The following is a 16751-nucleotide window of genomic DNA, read 5'->3' on the forward strand; positions in this document are numbered from 1 at the left end:
AGTGCTCATGTTAATGCCCCAGGGGCAGCCCCGTTTAAGAAATTATGATTTTCAGTCTGTTTGGCACTCATGTTCAACTTCAATGCAATTGTTTAACTTAAGCAAGAACTACTTGTTCACGCGTCTTCTTGATCTCACTATGATATCACAGGGACAACCTATGAAACAATTAGGAGTGGTTTCCAGAGCTAGGCGTAACTAAGAATGTTTAAGAGTTGAGAAGGACTCCAACTGTAAAATGATCTTGCTCAGGTCTTTGAGGTGGAGCTCACTCCACAAATGTATTATAGTGACAAAGCACTACTAAGGCACCTTCAGTATTGTTCTAGTAGTTTCAAACCTATTTCTGGAGTGGCTTTCTGATGTCACCAAACAATGGCAATGACGAATTAAGGAGGACAGCCCCAATATAAGCTGGCTCAATAAAAGACTGCAGAAATGGGACTTTAAGAAAGGCGTACTTTCATTCATTTGGAGTAGATGAATCATCATCTTACCAAAAAAAAAATCTCATATCAATATCTGTGAAATAAAATGCACTGGCTACTTACTTGAAATATGCATGGTGCAAGTTGATAAAGGGTGTGAGTGTTTAGTCCTCAACGAAGGACTGCCAAGTGTACACACCCAAATCATGAAAGTAAAGTCCATCTGCCATGCCATCTTGTCCACTTGAAGCGAGAAACCAAACAAACTTTCCCCACCTCATCTTGACCTAAACAACTATTTCTTGTGTTGAAGTTCCTATGTTTATCCTCATCTTCATCACATCATTCTCTCTCTACATGCCACTCATTTATCTAAAGTATTCCTGGTCTGGCCCGTACATCAAATTCTGCCCACAACAAACCAAGTATTCCAAGTCCAGCCCCTTACTCATAACCACCAGTTACCAAACCAATAAAATTACTTTTGAGCTGGCTCCATTCCAATGCCACCCTTCCAAAACAAAATTATCTTGGGTGTGCCACAATCATTTTACCTTTTACCAACACCAATCATTCTAGGTCTTATTTCAGCCCTATACCCACTTATTATAAACACAATTATTCACGATTCTGTCTTAGGATCTATGTGGAACTATTTATATTGTGCCATTAAATAGATCTTTAGATTCCATCGAGAGATAAATTGATTTAACTCTTGGAGGGCCCTGTAAGTGATGGTGCCAAACTCATATGAAGCTCTCCTAGCCCCCAATAGGTTTGCAAACAATTTGAGACTGGCCAATGACTGCAGTGTAAGTTTTGATAAGCTGTCAAAACCTGCGAATAACTCAAGGAATTTTAAGTCCGAGTGAAAAGTAAAATTTGGAGAGTAAATCTTAACTTGAAACGATGTGTCTTCACAAATACAAACATTAAAATATATTTTTACCACATAAGCCAAAGCTAATTTCATTCAATTTCACAGACTACAAATCAAAAAGTATTCAAAAGTCATCCTTTCTTCTGCCTTTTTGGATATCAGGAATATATTCTATATTAAAAAGGATGTGCTTTAGAAATAAAGAGGTTAACTTTGACAGAAATTAAGACAATTCTGGCTTCCCCATGCTTTAACATTTTTTTTTATTTTTTTTTTTTTATTTTTTTTTACAATGGCCAAACTACTACCTCATGTGGATCAGGTCTCTCCTCAGTCAACATCGTAAGTACTAACAGACAAATCAATCCATCCAATTTAATTCTATATAAAAAAAAATAAAAAATAACATCTTCACTTCTAGGTTACAAGAATTTGCTAGAAGGATGAACAGAGTGCCAAATACGAGTTTCTTTCAATCATTTATTGCCCAAAACACAAATAACACCTCAAACATGTGTTTATTTAATTACAAATATTACAAAATTCATTTCCAGCTGCATTTGTTTCCTTCTGCATGGTAACACTTCAGTTAAACTGTGAGGCAGAGGAGTGAGATGTAGTCATTTTCCGCTATGTTTTTCTCTGTCGGGGAGCACTGCCTTAAATGGGAGGGAAGTGGTACAGCAAGCTCTTCAGACCCTTCCCCTTCTTTAACAGATTGGCACTGCTGCTTCAGAACAATGACTTAATTATATCAAAGACTTAGAGAAGATTTGCTCAAATGTAAGCCTGCAAAGAAAGCTGCTAGGTGAAGAGTTAAAAAAAAGAAAAAAAAAAAAAATGCTGCTGGCTAAAGACAGATCTTCACTGATTAATGTGAAAGTGCTGCTAAGATCAAACATCAGATGTTGAGACCCGACTCCCTGCCTTTCTGAGGATTGACTGAACTCCGGTCTGCCACTTCTTTTACCTTGTGATCAGTCTTCCCCTCCTATACTCAATGTGCTTTAAACAGATGTTTTTATATGGATAAGCCATTGACCTGTAATCAAGTACAGGACCTCTGTTATCATGCAGCATCATCTTTGTACTACCTCCAAGACTGACTAATGAACGTACATGCACAAAAACACTGATTATGTAATCAATTTTGTCCAGCTTTAACTTGTTTAAAATACTTTATAAGTCATCGTGGACATGCACTCACATCAAGCTTCTTTATTAATCTATTTATGACCAAGATGTGTTTTGATTTTATTATGTGTTAAATGTGCCACCTACAGAAATTAACACTTTGTATAACCTTTCTGAAAAATGCATTTAAATGGGATCATTAGTCAATTCAATCTTTACAATGCAATAGAGATATTCAGTATTCCTACAGCAATGGGCATTCACACAAACTAGACATTGCGGATATAAAAATACTAAACAGAGCTATTTACTTTCATATCCTCATCCCTTGATCTCAGTCTAAGTGGGGAACAGCAAAGCAAACAAAACAGAAAAAGAACAAGGAATAAAAAAAAACAGAATTCTTTGAAATTTTAAGCATCTAAAGAAATCCATTATCGAATGTTATGGGGTTTGAGGCACTCTGCAGTTCTTCATCCAAGCAAAAACTCTAGTATAATAGAAAAACAACAAATCAAACTATGTACCATGTACAAGGTGTGTGATATGTTTTAGCAGCTACGGGGAGGAACAAATTGATAACACCTATACATTACACTGTTTTCATTTTTCAGAATTTTGATGGTAATAACATGAGTTACTATTTTAAGGAAATTGAAATGTGAACAGAAATCTTTTCCAAGTGTCCGTTCCATCCCAGGGTCTGGCTTAAATTCTTGGAGTTAGGTCTCCCAGTTCATCTACCTTCCAGAAGCTAGATGCTGTTCTAGCTACTGAAAAGACAAGGCAAAAGCTTGCACCTCGCAAGCAATTCTGAACATTATCCCCAACTCTAGCAACCACTGCAGTTAACAAGACCACCAGACATTGGTCTAAATATTTAATCTGCATCACTAAATGTTATTGTAAATGTAGTTTTCTGAACAAATTCTATAAAACACTATAAAAAGTGGTGACCCGGTATATGTGCTAAACAGCACTATATAAAAATTAAAATAAATAAAATATTGGCACTTGAGATCAACAGCGAGCCTCCTTTTTGCAAGAAAGTTCACCGTGCCAACTCTCATTATCTAAGAAGTTAAAAGGTGATGCTGCCTCACATGAGCAAACGCAAACAGGCTGAACCCTTACAAGTAAGAACAGCAGAAGAGATGCCTTTTAATGGAGCTGCTGTGCATGTTTAATAGGTATCCCTCTGTATTTCAGTATAGTGTTTTAAAAGTATTACATTTCTACTACTGCTAAAAAGAGATTTTATACACTAATACATTGCAATATTTTAAAAGTATGAGAATAAAAAACTATTTAATACACACATATATATGTAAATGAACTTTTCAGTACAACATTAGTAAACCACCTCAAGGTCATACAGATGGATAAAAAAACAAAAAGATCTAAACCTTCGAGTGCCGCTCTGAGCACTGAACCACGCAGAAAACTGGGCATATTACCAATGTTAGGGAGTGCTAGAGATTAACAGTTTAAATCCTTAACCTAATTACCTTTACAAGGTGTTTTCTATGCACCCGTCAGAGTTTATACCCTTAGAAAAACAATGTCCAGCCCTCCCTTTTGGTTCATATAAAACAAGGATCCCAAGAGAGAAGTAGGCTCAGTACTGACAAAGCTTTGTATGGGACACTTACATTTCTATTGTGTGGCAACAGAGGTAGATCTACACCTGAAAATTAAAGAGCAAGACGCCTGCATCAGGTGCATGGGCTAAGACCATCATTCCCAGAGTGACTGTTTCAACCATAGAATTACTGGCTATGCATTGAAGTTAAACACCACACTCCCCGCCTCCAACCACCCTCTTCCACCCATTGTAATCCCACAATACTAACAATTGTATAACAACCATTTTTCTTTATTTTCAAGGAGCTTCAAGAAAACGTTCCTCTGCTTCTCTGGAAAGAATGTTACATACCTGCTGTAATTATTTCTGTAAATTTAGTCCTCAACAGCCTCCATCCATGAGTACCAGAACAGCAACACCTTGAGGACTGCATTGGAAAACATGCTTAAGCTACAGTTACATATGCCTAAAATGCGCAGTCCACCCATGCACCCTGGCCCGCCTCCTATGTGTCCCCATTTGGCCACTTTCATCAGTTTCATAATCTCAAATAAGTATCATGGCATTATCCTAACTACATACAGGAGTGGAAATTGGAGGGTGGGCTGTTGTGAAAAGAAATGGCAGAGCATAAAACGATATCAGTTACAACAATCAGAAGTAACCATTAATTTTATAGCCTGCCCTCTCGATTCCCAACATGCTGCAATCTTTTTCAGAACAGGTGGCACAGCAGCTGCAGCCAGAATGAATAAAGAAAAACTTCAAAAGTCAGACTGCTTGTCAAAGGTGCACATCTGCCCTAGAGCTACCTTCTAGAGAGTAGGCAACGTGGAGGACCTTCAGATTATGAAAGCAGCAGAAACTGTTTAGATGTGAGAATGCGCTATGGCAACTTTAGGTGGGGCACCACTGGCTAACAAAGGAGGCCACTGAAAATGAAATGCAATGAAAACTATGCAATGTTGGTTAGAATGATCGGTGCAAAGATATGACAAGCACTGGATTTTTGCCACAAAATTCATCAAGTCCTTTGCGCAACCAAAAAAATAATGCAATGTTAACTATTCAAAGACTGAAGACCATTCCTGGACTCTCCATTTCCTTAATAGCTTAGCAAGTGGACACATCTGGCATTCCTCATTCTGAAGCTTCTGCAGAGTAATGTATCTCTTTATTGTGCAATTCTGAACCTTTATCATCAACAGCTATTAGGTCTTCTCCTCGTAGACCAAATTTTGATAAACAGTTATCTTGAAATAATGAACGCACATTTCATCTGGGTACATACTATAAGGACTTCCAACTACTGTTTAACATTAATAGCTAGGTTTCTGAGGAATATATGACAACTTTCATTTAGACTATCTGATCATCACTGACCACAGGAGCTTCTGTCACACTAGAATTTAAAAGCCCATGAACACTGAAGGAATACGGCGATTAAAAAGACTCACCCTTCATTATTCATCATAGTCTGCCCTGCCACCTGTTCAGTCTCCTGTCCTACTTTCTCAATTTAATTTTGTCACTCAGTGACTTGTGTAATCCATTAAGAATCTAAGTAGTCAGCATGCGTGACAAATCCAGTACACAAACAAAATAAAATCTTACATAAACATCAACAGCATGCATGCCACAGTGGCCGCCTCCATCAAAAAAGCTTCAAATACTTTCATCATCTATATTGAGCGGCAACACAAAACTCTGCAACTAGACCAACTCTAAATGGCCAAAACCCAAGCAGGCTGACTTACAAAAAGTTTTTCAAAAAGGCCTATTACCTTTTAAAAACCTGAGATTTTGGGACAAAAGTTACTGAAGTATATGTACAATCATAAAGAATCAAAAATGGCCATTCACGCATCTGTTTCTATACCTAATTAAAGCTACATTTCACATACTGACACTCCAACTCTGAAAGTAATTACCTTTAACAGGTCATTTGTCACTGAGTGCTTTATGAATTTTACATAGAAATTACATATTTTGTCTTCAATTCAAGGGACTGGTGGGTCTCAACTGTGCCATCGTTAACTGAGTTCAAGTCAACCACAGTTTCATATATCCACAGAGAACAGCAATTGAAAAAAGTTCAACCTACATCCATCTAATGTACAAAATCAGTTTGCAACTCTCCAATGTGTGTATATATATATATATATATATATATATATATATATATATATATATATATATATATATATAGTTTATTGTATCAAATTGGAGAACTACACATCTGAGTAGTTCATTCCCTGCCGGTACTTTTAGTCTTACCTAGATAGCAATTTGTTATCAACACACTTGAGGAAGCCACAAGTCCCAGCCACTCTACAACGTCTACCTTAAAATCCAGGAGAAGAGAGCACCAACCTGCTATCCCAAAATACATGGTTGACTACTACCATAAAGTTATTGTACTACAACGTACACACCGCCTACTCAGGATAGTTCATAAGATAACTCACAGCTCACAAGCACATGGCCCACTGCCAGTAGATATTGTGATAGTCAAAGCATAAGGGGGCACCCACCGTAGGAAATGCCAAAACTAACCATATGATCAGTGTTGAGAGTTGAGGACTTGTCCAGTTCCTTTCAAACGGTGTCTATTGTACAGAACTCACAATCTGCGGCCAAAACTTTGGTAAGTGAGAATTGTCAGTGTTAAGGGGGTACAAGGCAACATTTCAAGATATCATGTTAGCGTCCACAATTATTAGGCACCAGCAGATGGTTGCTTTTGACCCTTCGCAACTTTCTGCTCATTGAAGCGAAGAATTAATAGGACAGAGCTTATGGGCAAATTGCTCCACAAAGGCAGTAGAGAACTTGCCATTTGATTAACCACCAATGTAAACAAGCTTCGCAGATTAAAAAATAAGAACATTTGGTAAGAGCCACAGGCGATTAGGCATTCATTTGGGTGGGATTTGAGAGTTCAAATCCAAGAATAAATGTTTGCACAGACAAGCAATGTTAGGTTCCTGGACTCAGTTTCAAGTCAGATGAAAAAAATCTTGTCAGCAGGCAAATTCCAGCTGATGTGCAAAAATGGAAAGACTTAACTTTATATAATGCTGGGGAACTGATGCACATAAAACGTGATTCATATGCCAGTGAGCTGGACAGTGATGGCCAGGTTGTGTGAAACTATCAGATATTTATAATCCACAGTACACATAAAAAAAACGAAAGCAGACCACTTAACGTCAAAGGTTCAGCCCCATTTAATCAGATTCCTCATTTGAGTTGGTTAGAGAGCTTACGGTCATCAGCTGGGAGAGCGGGGTGAATTGTGCCAGTAGGCAGGCGTTCTATACCATTGTCAAATCTGAAGCAGGAAACACAAGGGCAGGGGGAGACATCATTTGCTATAAAAGCTTAATACATTAACCCTTATGTCTCTTCAGACAGTGAGTAGCTAAGCAAAGGTGCAGTCGGAGAATGGATTTACTGGACAGTAGGTCTTGTGGGTCCTAAGAAGTCAAGGACTGCTAAATGTAACTGATGATATACTTCTGTCTGCAACACAAGACTGACATGCAAATGAATGTATAAAGTCCATATATTTACCATATGACAATGAATGCAAGAAGGGCTGTGGTAATGAAAACAAATACAACCCTCTACATAGGGAACAATTAACTTAAGCCTAACGCTCTGACTGGATAACATACTTCACAGAAGGTGACAAGGCCCACACTCAAGCATTCATACAAAAAGGTTTTCAGACATTTGAAATTAAAAATATATATATATACAATTTGCTTTGCAGAGCCTTTTTGGGGAATGACCATCATAGTAGAAGTGCCTGCTGACTGCTACTGTAAGGGTGACAATTATGATATTCCATAGGCCATGTGCCACACAATTATAATTGGTCTTGTATATAGTATGTGCTCAGAATGTAGTTCTGCAAGTCTAACAATAAGATTTTGTTTAATGCTAATTCAAGCATCAAAATTGCCGATTAAACACGGACTGCTGAAGGACTTTAATACTAATATGTTCTTCGCCGAGACAGGAGAATTAGTAATTGCCAGTTAAAGCTAGGCCTATCTGGATTTAAGTTTCAAGGACTGAAACAAACTTTTATCTGGGAAAGATTCCAAAGTCAGGCTACACATACTAGAACTCTGCACCAAGGCCACAGCGCAAGAACCCACAAAGGAGGGAAACCAGCCTAATCAGATAAAACGGTGTACCATTCCCTATTAAAAGCAGGTATTGCTCATCAGAGCAACTGTGTCTGCCTGAAACAGTTAAGGTACAGTATAAATTAACCTAGTACATTCAAAAGATTTTTAACAATGATTAAGGCTTCTAAGCTTTTTTGAAGGGAAAAGGTTCAGACTTGTGTAACCAAATGGCAATATTTTTGGGCAAGTAAGAATGAGGCCATAAATATACTGTGGGGCTTCCTAAAAATAAGCTACGAAAATAAATGCTAAAATTAACAGGAGTGATCTTTTTGGTACTGAAGTCTACTGCGTAACAGAATGCAGTGCCCAATACCAGTTTCCTCTTACCTCTACATGAGCAAAGGCAACAATTTTAGCAGAAGCTGGATCACTGAAGACCACAGTCATGCCTTCTGGAGCATAAAGTAAATTTTTGAACAGATAAAAGGCTCAAAACAATGGATGTAGACTCCGTGGAAAACCAGATAGGACCCAAAAGAAGGCACACGTATTAAATGCGGAGTCTCAGCATGAAGGAATTAGACAAATGGAAAAAAGATTAGGCGAAATTCAAGCCCTGTAGTTTCAAAGTTTTAAAAAGGTGTGCACACATCTAACGACCGATATGCTTTGGCCGTGTATTCTGGTGAAAGGGGAAAACAAAACAAAAAAATCTAACTAGGGGAGATCACAGGAGGCCGGAGAGGGGCGCAAAGGAAACCGGCAGGGGTGTTTTATGGTCACAGCTCAGGCACCTTTTCCAGTACCATCCACAATGCTATTCTGGGAATGGAGGGGATTGGGGATGTAAGAGCACTCCCTGGTGCACTGCAGAAAATCTGTGGTCACCTCTACTAAAGCTGTAAAATGTTCAGCATTGTTTCGTTTAGCTACGCCAGCAGCATCAACTCAAAATCAGAGCAGCTGTTTATAGACACTGTCATTCAAGAGTAACTGCGGGCATCAACTTGCTGGATAAGTTAATGACAGTGATTAACAACAATGCACCAGGGAGCACTTTAAGACTGCAATGAAAAGACCACGTCCTTGTTTGGATCATCATAATGGAACCAAAAGGGTTTTCTTAACAAAGCAATATGGAGTTCACGTCAGTAACAGACTTATGATTGTAATAGTGGGCCTTCAGCTGTGAGAGCAGATATTCTCCCTTGATTGTCGCTGTTTTCTCCGGTGCAATCCCAAATCCATAAAAACAATTTCCTGCAAGTGACTTCACTGCCCAGAGACGGCCATGAGAATCCACACGACTACAGACACTGAACTTTGAGATTAATGTCAGAGACTAAACAGGATTTATGCATTGTCCTCTGGACACCTGCCTGGTGTCCACCAATGGTCAGTTTTCAGAAACCCCCTGGAGGATTCCTACAAGTCCTTCGGGCGCGGACCTCCCTTGAGTAGCCAGAAAGGTCGCTGCCAGGAGCCCTCGAAGCGGGAATGTTACCTGACTCCCTGGACGATTTCCTCGTGCTCGTCCCCAGTTTTGAATCAGGCTCTGACTCTTCTGACTCTGCAAAGACATCGTAGCAAGGTCGCTGCTTCACACAGCGGCGTGCAGATTTGCGCTGCAGTAGAGGGTCCTGCTCAGAGGTTTCGGTGGCAGTTTCCTCACACTCTTTCTTCCAGAATGCCACTTCCTCATCCCCAGTGTCATCCGAGCTTTCCCGATATGCTGCAGTACGTGAACCACGACCTATAGAGGAGAAAGGAGAGGAGTTAGTAATGAATTATATAAGCCAGCTGTTTAGAATTTTGTATGACTCCACAATTATCCTTTCTGAAGTGTTCAGAGTCCCTAATAGCAGAGGGCTGGACAGTTCCCATACACTCCACCCTCTATCAACTAAACTGGCATAAAATAAATCCCACTATGCAGCACACAAGTCACTTATTTCTGCCTCCTCTTTCTAAAACAAACAAACCTGTGTCACCTCTCGAGATCATGCAATGGGGTAGTGGGATGAAAAGGGGCCTGTAAAGGTACTTAGTTGGTGACAGGACCAGAGCCCACAATAGTGGAGAGGACTGGAGACAGAGGGTGAGAAGAGGTCACCCAATAGTTGGACCAAGTTAGACAGTATGGGCCACGAATCAGATTGTATAGGAGTGGGCTGAAATAGGCCATGATTCAATTTGGCTGTCGACCTGAAGAGCTCTGAACCAAACCACTGATCTTCAGCCCATTCACACACCAAGGTCGCCATATGCTGCTAGGAGTGATGTGGAGGTGTGTTCTCTGCTGTGGCTGACTTTCAGTTGAGGAAGTGGCAGCATTACATTGAGGACAACTTGGTATATTTTAGGCCTGGTTTGTGGAGCTATGCATTTGAGTTAAACACAACAAAGATGAAGGTACACCTTCCTTACAGCTGGGCTCCTGACAGATGCAAGAGTCAGCGGGATTGGTGGAGTCAGTATCGCTTTGGTTACCTGACAAAGATCTGAGCAGATAGCAGCAAGATGAGCTGGAGTGACCCAGGGCAGCAGTGTCCCCACTAGGGGACATCTTGTGCTTCAGAAGGTTGACCTCATCTTATTAAATGGTGGTTATACAATGCCAAGCGGTCTACCAACGTACAAGTATCTTGCCAGTTTGGACATGGACAGAAAGCTGAAAGGCAAGGACACCTTCTCCACTCTAAATGAGTTCGCTTCTTCAGGTGCTGGGCGGGATCCCTCTAAGAAGCCCTTGCCACAAGCAGATATTTTCTCCCATTCATTTTCTCACAGAGCTTCCTAGAAATCACACACAGGTAGCAACTGTATACTATGTTAACACATGAGAATCTAAGGCTTGTGCTGTGAGGCTGACAAGATTGCCATTTCTCTGCCCATTCTATGATCACAAACACAAGGTCTAATGTGTTTGCGGAATTCAGATTTGAATTAACCAAAAGGTACAACTAAAGCTTTATACTGATCATTGGGGACAAAGGGGAGCAAAGGTTGAAATTCATAAATTGTGTAAAGGTCCTTGAGCCAAGACTGGCTATGGACAGGAAGATCCAGTTCCTTGCTCCATACAGGGTAGATCGTCTAACATTACCAACTGTGTCTGCCACGACAGAAAGGATTAGAAGCAACTCAGATGACCAAGATACCAAACGCAACCAAAGCTAGACAGTTGAAAGTTGGAAAAGTGATGCATCCACAAACCAGAAAAGTCAGCACTCCAACTACCAATTTAAGAACACCACCTCAAACCGGTCACCAAGTTAATTTCTGCCACATGCTTAAGTCGATGCCATAATTGTCAATGCTCTAATTGTCTTCCGATCAAAACATTTCTACTGGATCTGAGACACATTTAGGCCAGCAGAGACAACAGCTCGCGACACAAAGAACAAAGCCTGGAGGGGCAGACTATTACACAAAAGAACACTGGATAGACTACATTCAACACCACAGGTCACTGCTTTAAAACGAATAAAAAAAATAATTCAGTAGAGGGACCAGATGAAATACAGAAAGGCCAATAAAACCAAGCTATGAAAATTAACACAGATCTTGAAACCGGAGACTAAATGCAGGACAAATTCGGGTACAAACAAGCATGCATGACATTAGCAAAGAAATACGATTTCTAGGCTAAACAATTATAGCATACAGAGGGAGAAATACTGTGTTAATATACTGCCTTCAGTTAAGGAAGATAACCTCGCTGCTCAACACCAGCCCTGCTGCGTTAAAGATCTCACCTGCTTTCTGTGCCAGTCTTGCATTCCTCCGAGCTACAATCCGGTCACATCTCCGGTGCCTGAAAATAGACAAAGAATGGTAAACAAACCACCACAGGCAGAGCAACCCACCCATTGGCAAACAGCAAGCATGAGGCAGGGACGAGTGCAAAGAGGGGAGCTGCTACAGAAACGTCAAGCAAATTAATAGCAACTAGAAGCATCACCACCATTTTACTCAATGCCTGAAATCAAAGCACCTTTTATCCCTTGCTCCCTTCCCTCCCTTGCTCCCTCCCTTTCTTCCCTCCCTTCCTCCCGCTCTACAAATATCCTCAGCAAAACACTGCTGATCAAGAAAGCTTTCCCCAGTAGTACACATACACGCAGCATTGCTTCTTTGTGTTGGGCCCTCCAAACTTTGTTTTGTCCAAGCAGTTGATACACTTTCCACAGTCGACTGGATTGAGGCAGCCCTTACACCGGCCACAGCGACCTTGTCGTAACTTCTTTCTGCCAGATAGAGGTCTAACAGGGCGAGCTGCTGCTACAGCTTTACCAGTCTTACGATGGCTGCCAATGCTCTCAGATTCAGAACCTGAAGAACTCTCTGGATAAATAAAAACAGAATATCAAACTTCAATTCAACCATACAGCAAAGGAATGTATTAAATTCATACCAATAATTATTATTATATCCTGCCCTAATTCGAACAATATCACACTTTTGCTTTGTCTGATCAGAAACCGCTTGTACTGTGTACTTATCTATTGGATGAAGGCAAAACTTGTTTTCCTTAAATGGTTGTGTGATGCTCAACCTTCAAACCTGCTGTCAGCATCATGTGGCATGCAGGTCCTTCCCCCACGTATGAATGCCATCACTAGCTGACATTACAGATCGTTTAGTGGTGTAGGAGATGAACTTGCTACACTTTACACAGACTAGAGTAAACACCCATTACCGCTAGCCATCTTTACTGTGCTACATTAAGCATTTTGTTGCCCTTTTTCTTCTTCCACTACATCACTCACATTGAGACCTTATAATTAGCCCAGTGTACTGCAAGTATACACAGTTTACACTCTGCTCAGTATTACAAGCAAGTTACCAGCGTCTCCCTCACAGTTGCCCCATACACATACAGGTGCCCACTTAATTAATCCACCATCGTTTTTTCTGATCTGTAGAGAAAAAAAAAGAAAAAAAAAAAGGCGATTCTGCAGTCTATACCTTAAGTTGGCAAGCTCTATTCTCTTTGAATAGAAATAATCCTTTAGGGGTATTATTCCCAGTTGTCCCATACTATTAACCCAATATAACTATGTACACAATGGCCTATTTTGACACAATTAGTTGTACAGAATGAAATGATTCTACAGTGCAAGCACATTTCGATAAAGAATTAAAAATGGGCCCCAAAGTACCTACCAGAGGTGACCAATTATTCAGCCACTGTCCCTTTGTTGAATTACTTACCGTTCACCTGAAGAGGTAGATCGATGATGTCCCGGTCGCGCAGAGGTAAGGCGCTGAGACGTGGTACATCTTCTGTCAAAGGGGTACGAGGTTGCCCCAAAGCTACAGAGGCATGTCTGCAAACATGCTTAATTCTTGGCCCCTGTGAACAAAAAAATGATGAAGCTTTGATAAGAAATTCGGAGACTTGAGAGACCCTATATCTAAGCCATGTAGACAGAGGCACCTCAACTCCGTGACTAATTGTGGTGCTTCTTGGTACTAACACAGAAGCTCTTAAATTATTTAAAATAGTTCTTACTCCCAATTTTCTTTAACTTGGTGAGGAACGTATGCATTTGTACAGTGTTAATCTAGCCAAAGGCACCGGGGTTGCTGCTGCCGCCTTTGGCTCGGATGCTGGCAAAACAGCATGTATCGTTAACATACGTTTGCAGACATTGGAGCAAAAAAAAAAAAAGGGGAGGAAGAAGCCCAGCTAGCATTGGGAAGCCTTGGCACGTGTAAGTCTTCAGACATCTTGGCTTAGGGCAAAAGAGGAAATTCCATGTTTAATAGGTCAGATATTTGAGTTTCAAAAGTTTACAGTCACTACACTGCGGAGAGATAAGACTGAATACCACAAGGGACAGCAGTGTACAAAGGTCGGAGAGAGAGAACACTTCTAAGGCGAGACACATACCTAAAGTAGCATTAAACATGCAGAGTATGAGGTACATATTGCAGTCACACTGATTTGGGAGTTCACATACACAACCACGTTCAAATGGGAATCAGACAATTGACTGCATCAGAACAAACATGACAAATTGTTTTTAGCAAGAAACACATCGCACCTCATTTTAAATTAAAACTGGAAAAATAAACCGAGTTGTTCTCAAATTGTGTTTTCCAAATAGGATCGTTATCTGAAAGGTAGCGTTACAGGAGCAGAACACCCCAGCTAGGGGTTTTGATGGGACACACTAGGCTAACAAAATGATAGTGTAAATTAAGGACCTGCCACCAGGAATCTCAACTGCAACCAATAGATACTTCGACAGAGGCAGGGGTGTGGAATTCCTTTAGCCCAACACCCAGGATATATTGTTTGGGGGCAAGGGCAGAAAGGTTTACTTTGTTCTTGGGACAAGTAGGCCCAGCCCCCGCAGGACAAACACTTTGGCTACAAGTTTACAGTACCACATTATGGAATAGGGAACTGTATGCAGTCGACGTCATATTTGTGTCCATATGTTAATGCTGTTCAGACTTGTATTTATGGTATAGTAATGTAAACGTTTATTATTAGGGAGAGTGCTCTAACTACATGTTGTAAGCTCTGACTGCACAAAAAGAATGGGTACACACGTTCGCAAAGTAACAATATGAAGCTACATATAGGGGCCCCCAGAATGCTCTCTGATTAGATGCAAATATATGCAGAGGCTTGAAAATCCTTTACTTTCAGAATAAAATGTTCACACAAAAAAAAAAAAAAAAAAAAAATGCAACTAAGAAAAGAAGATTTTGCTAAATTACTGTGAATTGTCAGGTACCATTTATTTGAAGTATCATTCACTAAAATGTTTTGATGCATGCTGGTACTTCCAAAAATATTCATAAAGGAAAACTAATGAAACCAGTTTCAACAAAATTATGGGAAACATGAAAATAAACAAGCATTGAGAAAGCCAGTAGGTCCAACTTTGGTGGTCGGTCTTTTGGTTTTGTCAATGTGTCTTGTTTTGACATGGCTTTTGTAAAACTTTATTGTTGTGGGTGTTGCCAGGCCCTCACCCTTGTGACAAACACTGGCAAAAGGAAAAATATTTTTTGATCTAAAAAAGCACACATTGCCACAGTAGTTCCTGGCACTGAACAAAACTACTGTGTGCCTACATGCTGCTTATGAAAGAGCAGATTGTTATCACTTACAGCGAAGCCAGCTGAAAGATGGTTAGAGCAAGACAGAATTTTAATAAAAACAAAAAAAAGACTTGGTTAACTCCAGACCCAATTAGGGGCCCAATTGTTGAAGAAAGTCGCAAAAGTGTTTCCATTGTATCTCTCTGCATTAGTGCAAATTTACCTATTTCATAAATTCATAAGAATTCACAAAATAAGACCAGGAAATCGTACTCCTAGAAAATATTTGCGAACTGTATTTTAGCACAACCAAATATGCACATGCAGATTTGCTCAAGTAAAAAATTGCTGTGTTTACAAATTAAATTTTCCTCCAACTACTTTTTTTTCCTCCTCAATCCTGGAAGAAGTTTTACTTCTGCCCTCGTCATGAACAAATTTTCTACCTTTCTCAGTATGGGGGAAAGGTTAGAGAATAGCTCGTAAAAACCCCAAAATACACACGTTAGTAGATTTGCAAAGACTCAAAGGGGCATTCCAACCCTAGAACTTGTGCTTACTGTTACCTCCAACCTCAGTATGTTGATCTGTGGAAAGGTGGCAAAAACAGGAAATTGCTAACATTCAAGCCCTGGCATAATCATAAAGGCTATTATTAGCGCTTTCATATTATGATATTGCTGCCATAATCGGTCACTACTCTGCATGGCGCCAAACACAGATTTTCTTTACAGGACAAGTAGATTTTTTGAAGCAGCCCGTCACACAAACAAGTAGATATTCAATTACATTCATCCCTGCAGAGGCAGAAAAAAAAAAAAAAAAAATGATGTTACAAGTGTAATGATATGGGACAAAGAGGACTCTAGGATTTCTGTCTAAAGATTTTACTATGGGTTTTTAAATAAAAATGACCATAATTAGTTTTCCACATTTTACCAAAGATACAAACATATTACCTTCCCACCAGGACATTCTATAATGTGTGGTTGCAATTCACTCACTGCACCAATTTCAAAATACATTAACAACTTTATTAAACTTTTTCTGCAGCAGAAGAGAAGCTTTTAAAAAAAAAAAAAAAAGGTACACCGTAATTGTAAAGCGCACATTCCATAAAATGACAGACATCCTAGTTAAGATTGCTATACAAGCTACATATACCAATATTCAACAGGACCTAGCTCTAGCAGTTTCAGACCGCATACACTCCCTGCTTCTTTTATTTAGAAGCTAGCTGATATAGATCTCTAGAAATCATTTTAAATTCATGGGCAAATTCATTTAAAGAGGGAGTAACTTGGATTATTACTTAGCACCTGTAATAGAAAACTCTCGCAAAAACGTGAAAAACACTGTTTGACCTTTGTAAGAAATACAATCTGAGAAACCACCTGGTCTGAGCAGGCTTAAAACCATTCAATTACAATTTGACCCCACCCAACCTCCCACTCTGTAGTACCCCAGAAGCTGAAGGACAACTTAAGTGTGTAGCATAGGTAGCCAAACAGTTG

The 16751-nt window shown here is 39.8% G+C and overlaps 1 protein-coding gene across 2 annotated transcripts in view; it reads right to left on the reverse strand.

The window, feature by feature from the left end:
• The window catches only part of KMT2B (lysine methyltransferase 2B), a 728361-nt gene that overhangs the window by 596887 nt on the left and 114723 nt on the right, over positions 1-16751 (reverse strand). For both annotated transcript variants that reach the window (XM_069201148.1, XM_069201147.1), the window contains exons 4-7: positions 13390-13531; positions 12294-12519; positions 11931-11989; positions 9677-9925 (exon numbers count right to left, since the gene is read on the reverse strand). In XM_069201148.1, the coding sequence (XP_069057249.1) occupies positions 9677-9925; positions 11931-11989; positions 12294-12519; positions 13390-13531 (676 nt within the window). The remainder of the gene's footprint in view (positions 1-9676; positions 9926-11930; positions 11990-12293; positions 12520-13389; positions 13532-16751) is intronic.

This window comes from Pleurodeles waltl, chromosome 7 (assembly GCF_031143425.1).
Source record: "Pleurodeles waltl isolate 20211129_DDA chromosome 7, aPleWal1.hap1.20221129, whole genome shotgun sequence".
NCBI classification, from domain to species: domain Eukaryota; kingdom Metazoa; phylum Chordata; class Amphibia; order Caudata; family Salamandridae; genus Pleurodeles; species Pleurodeles waltl.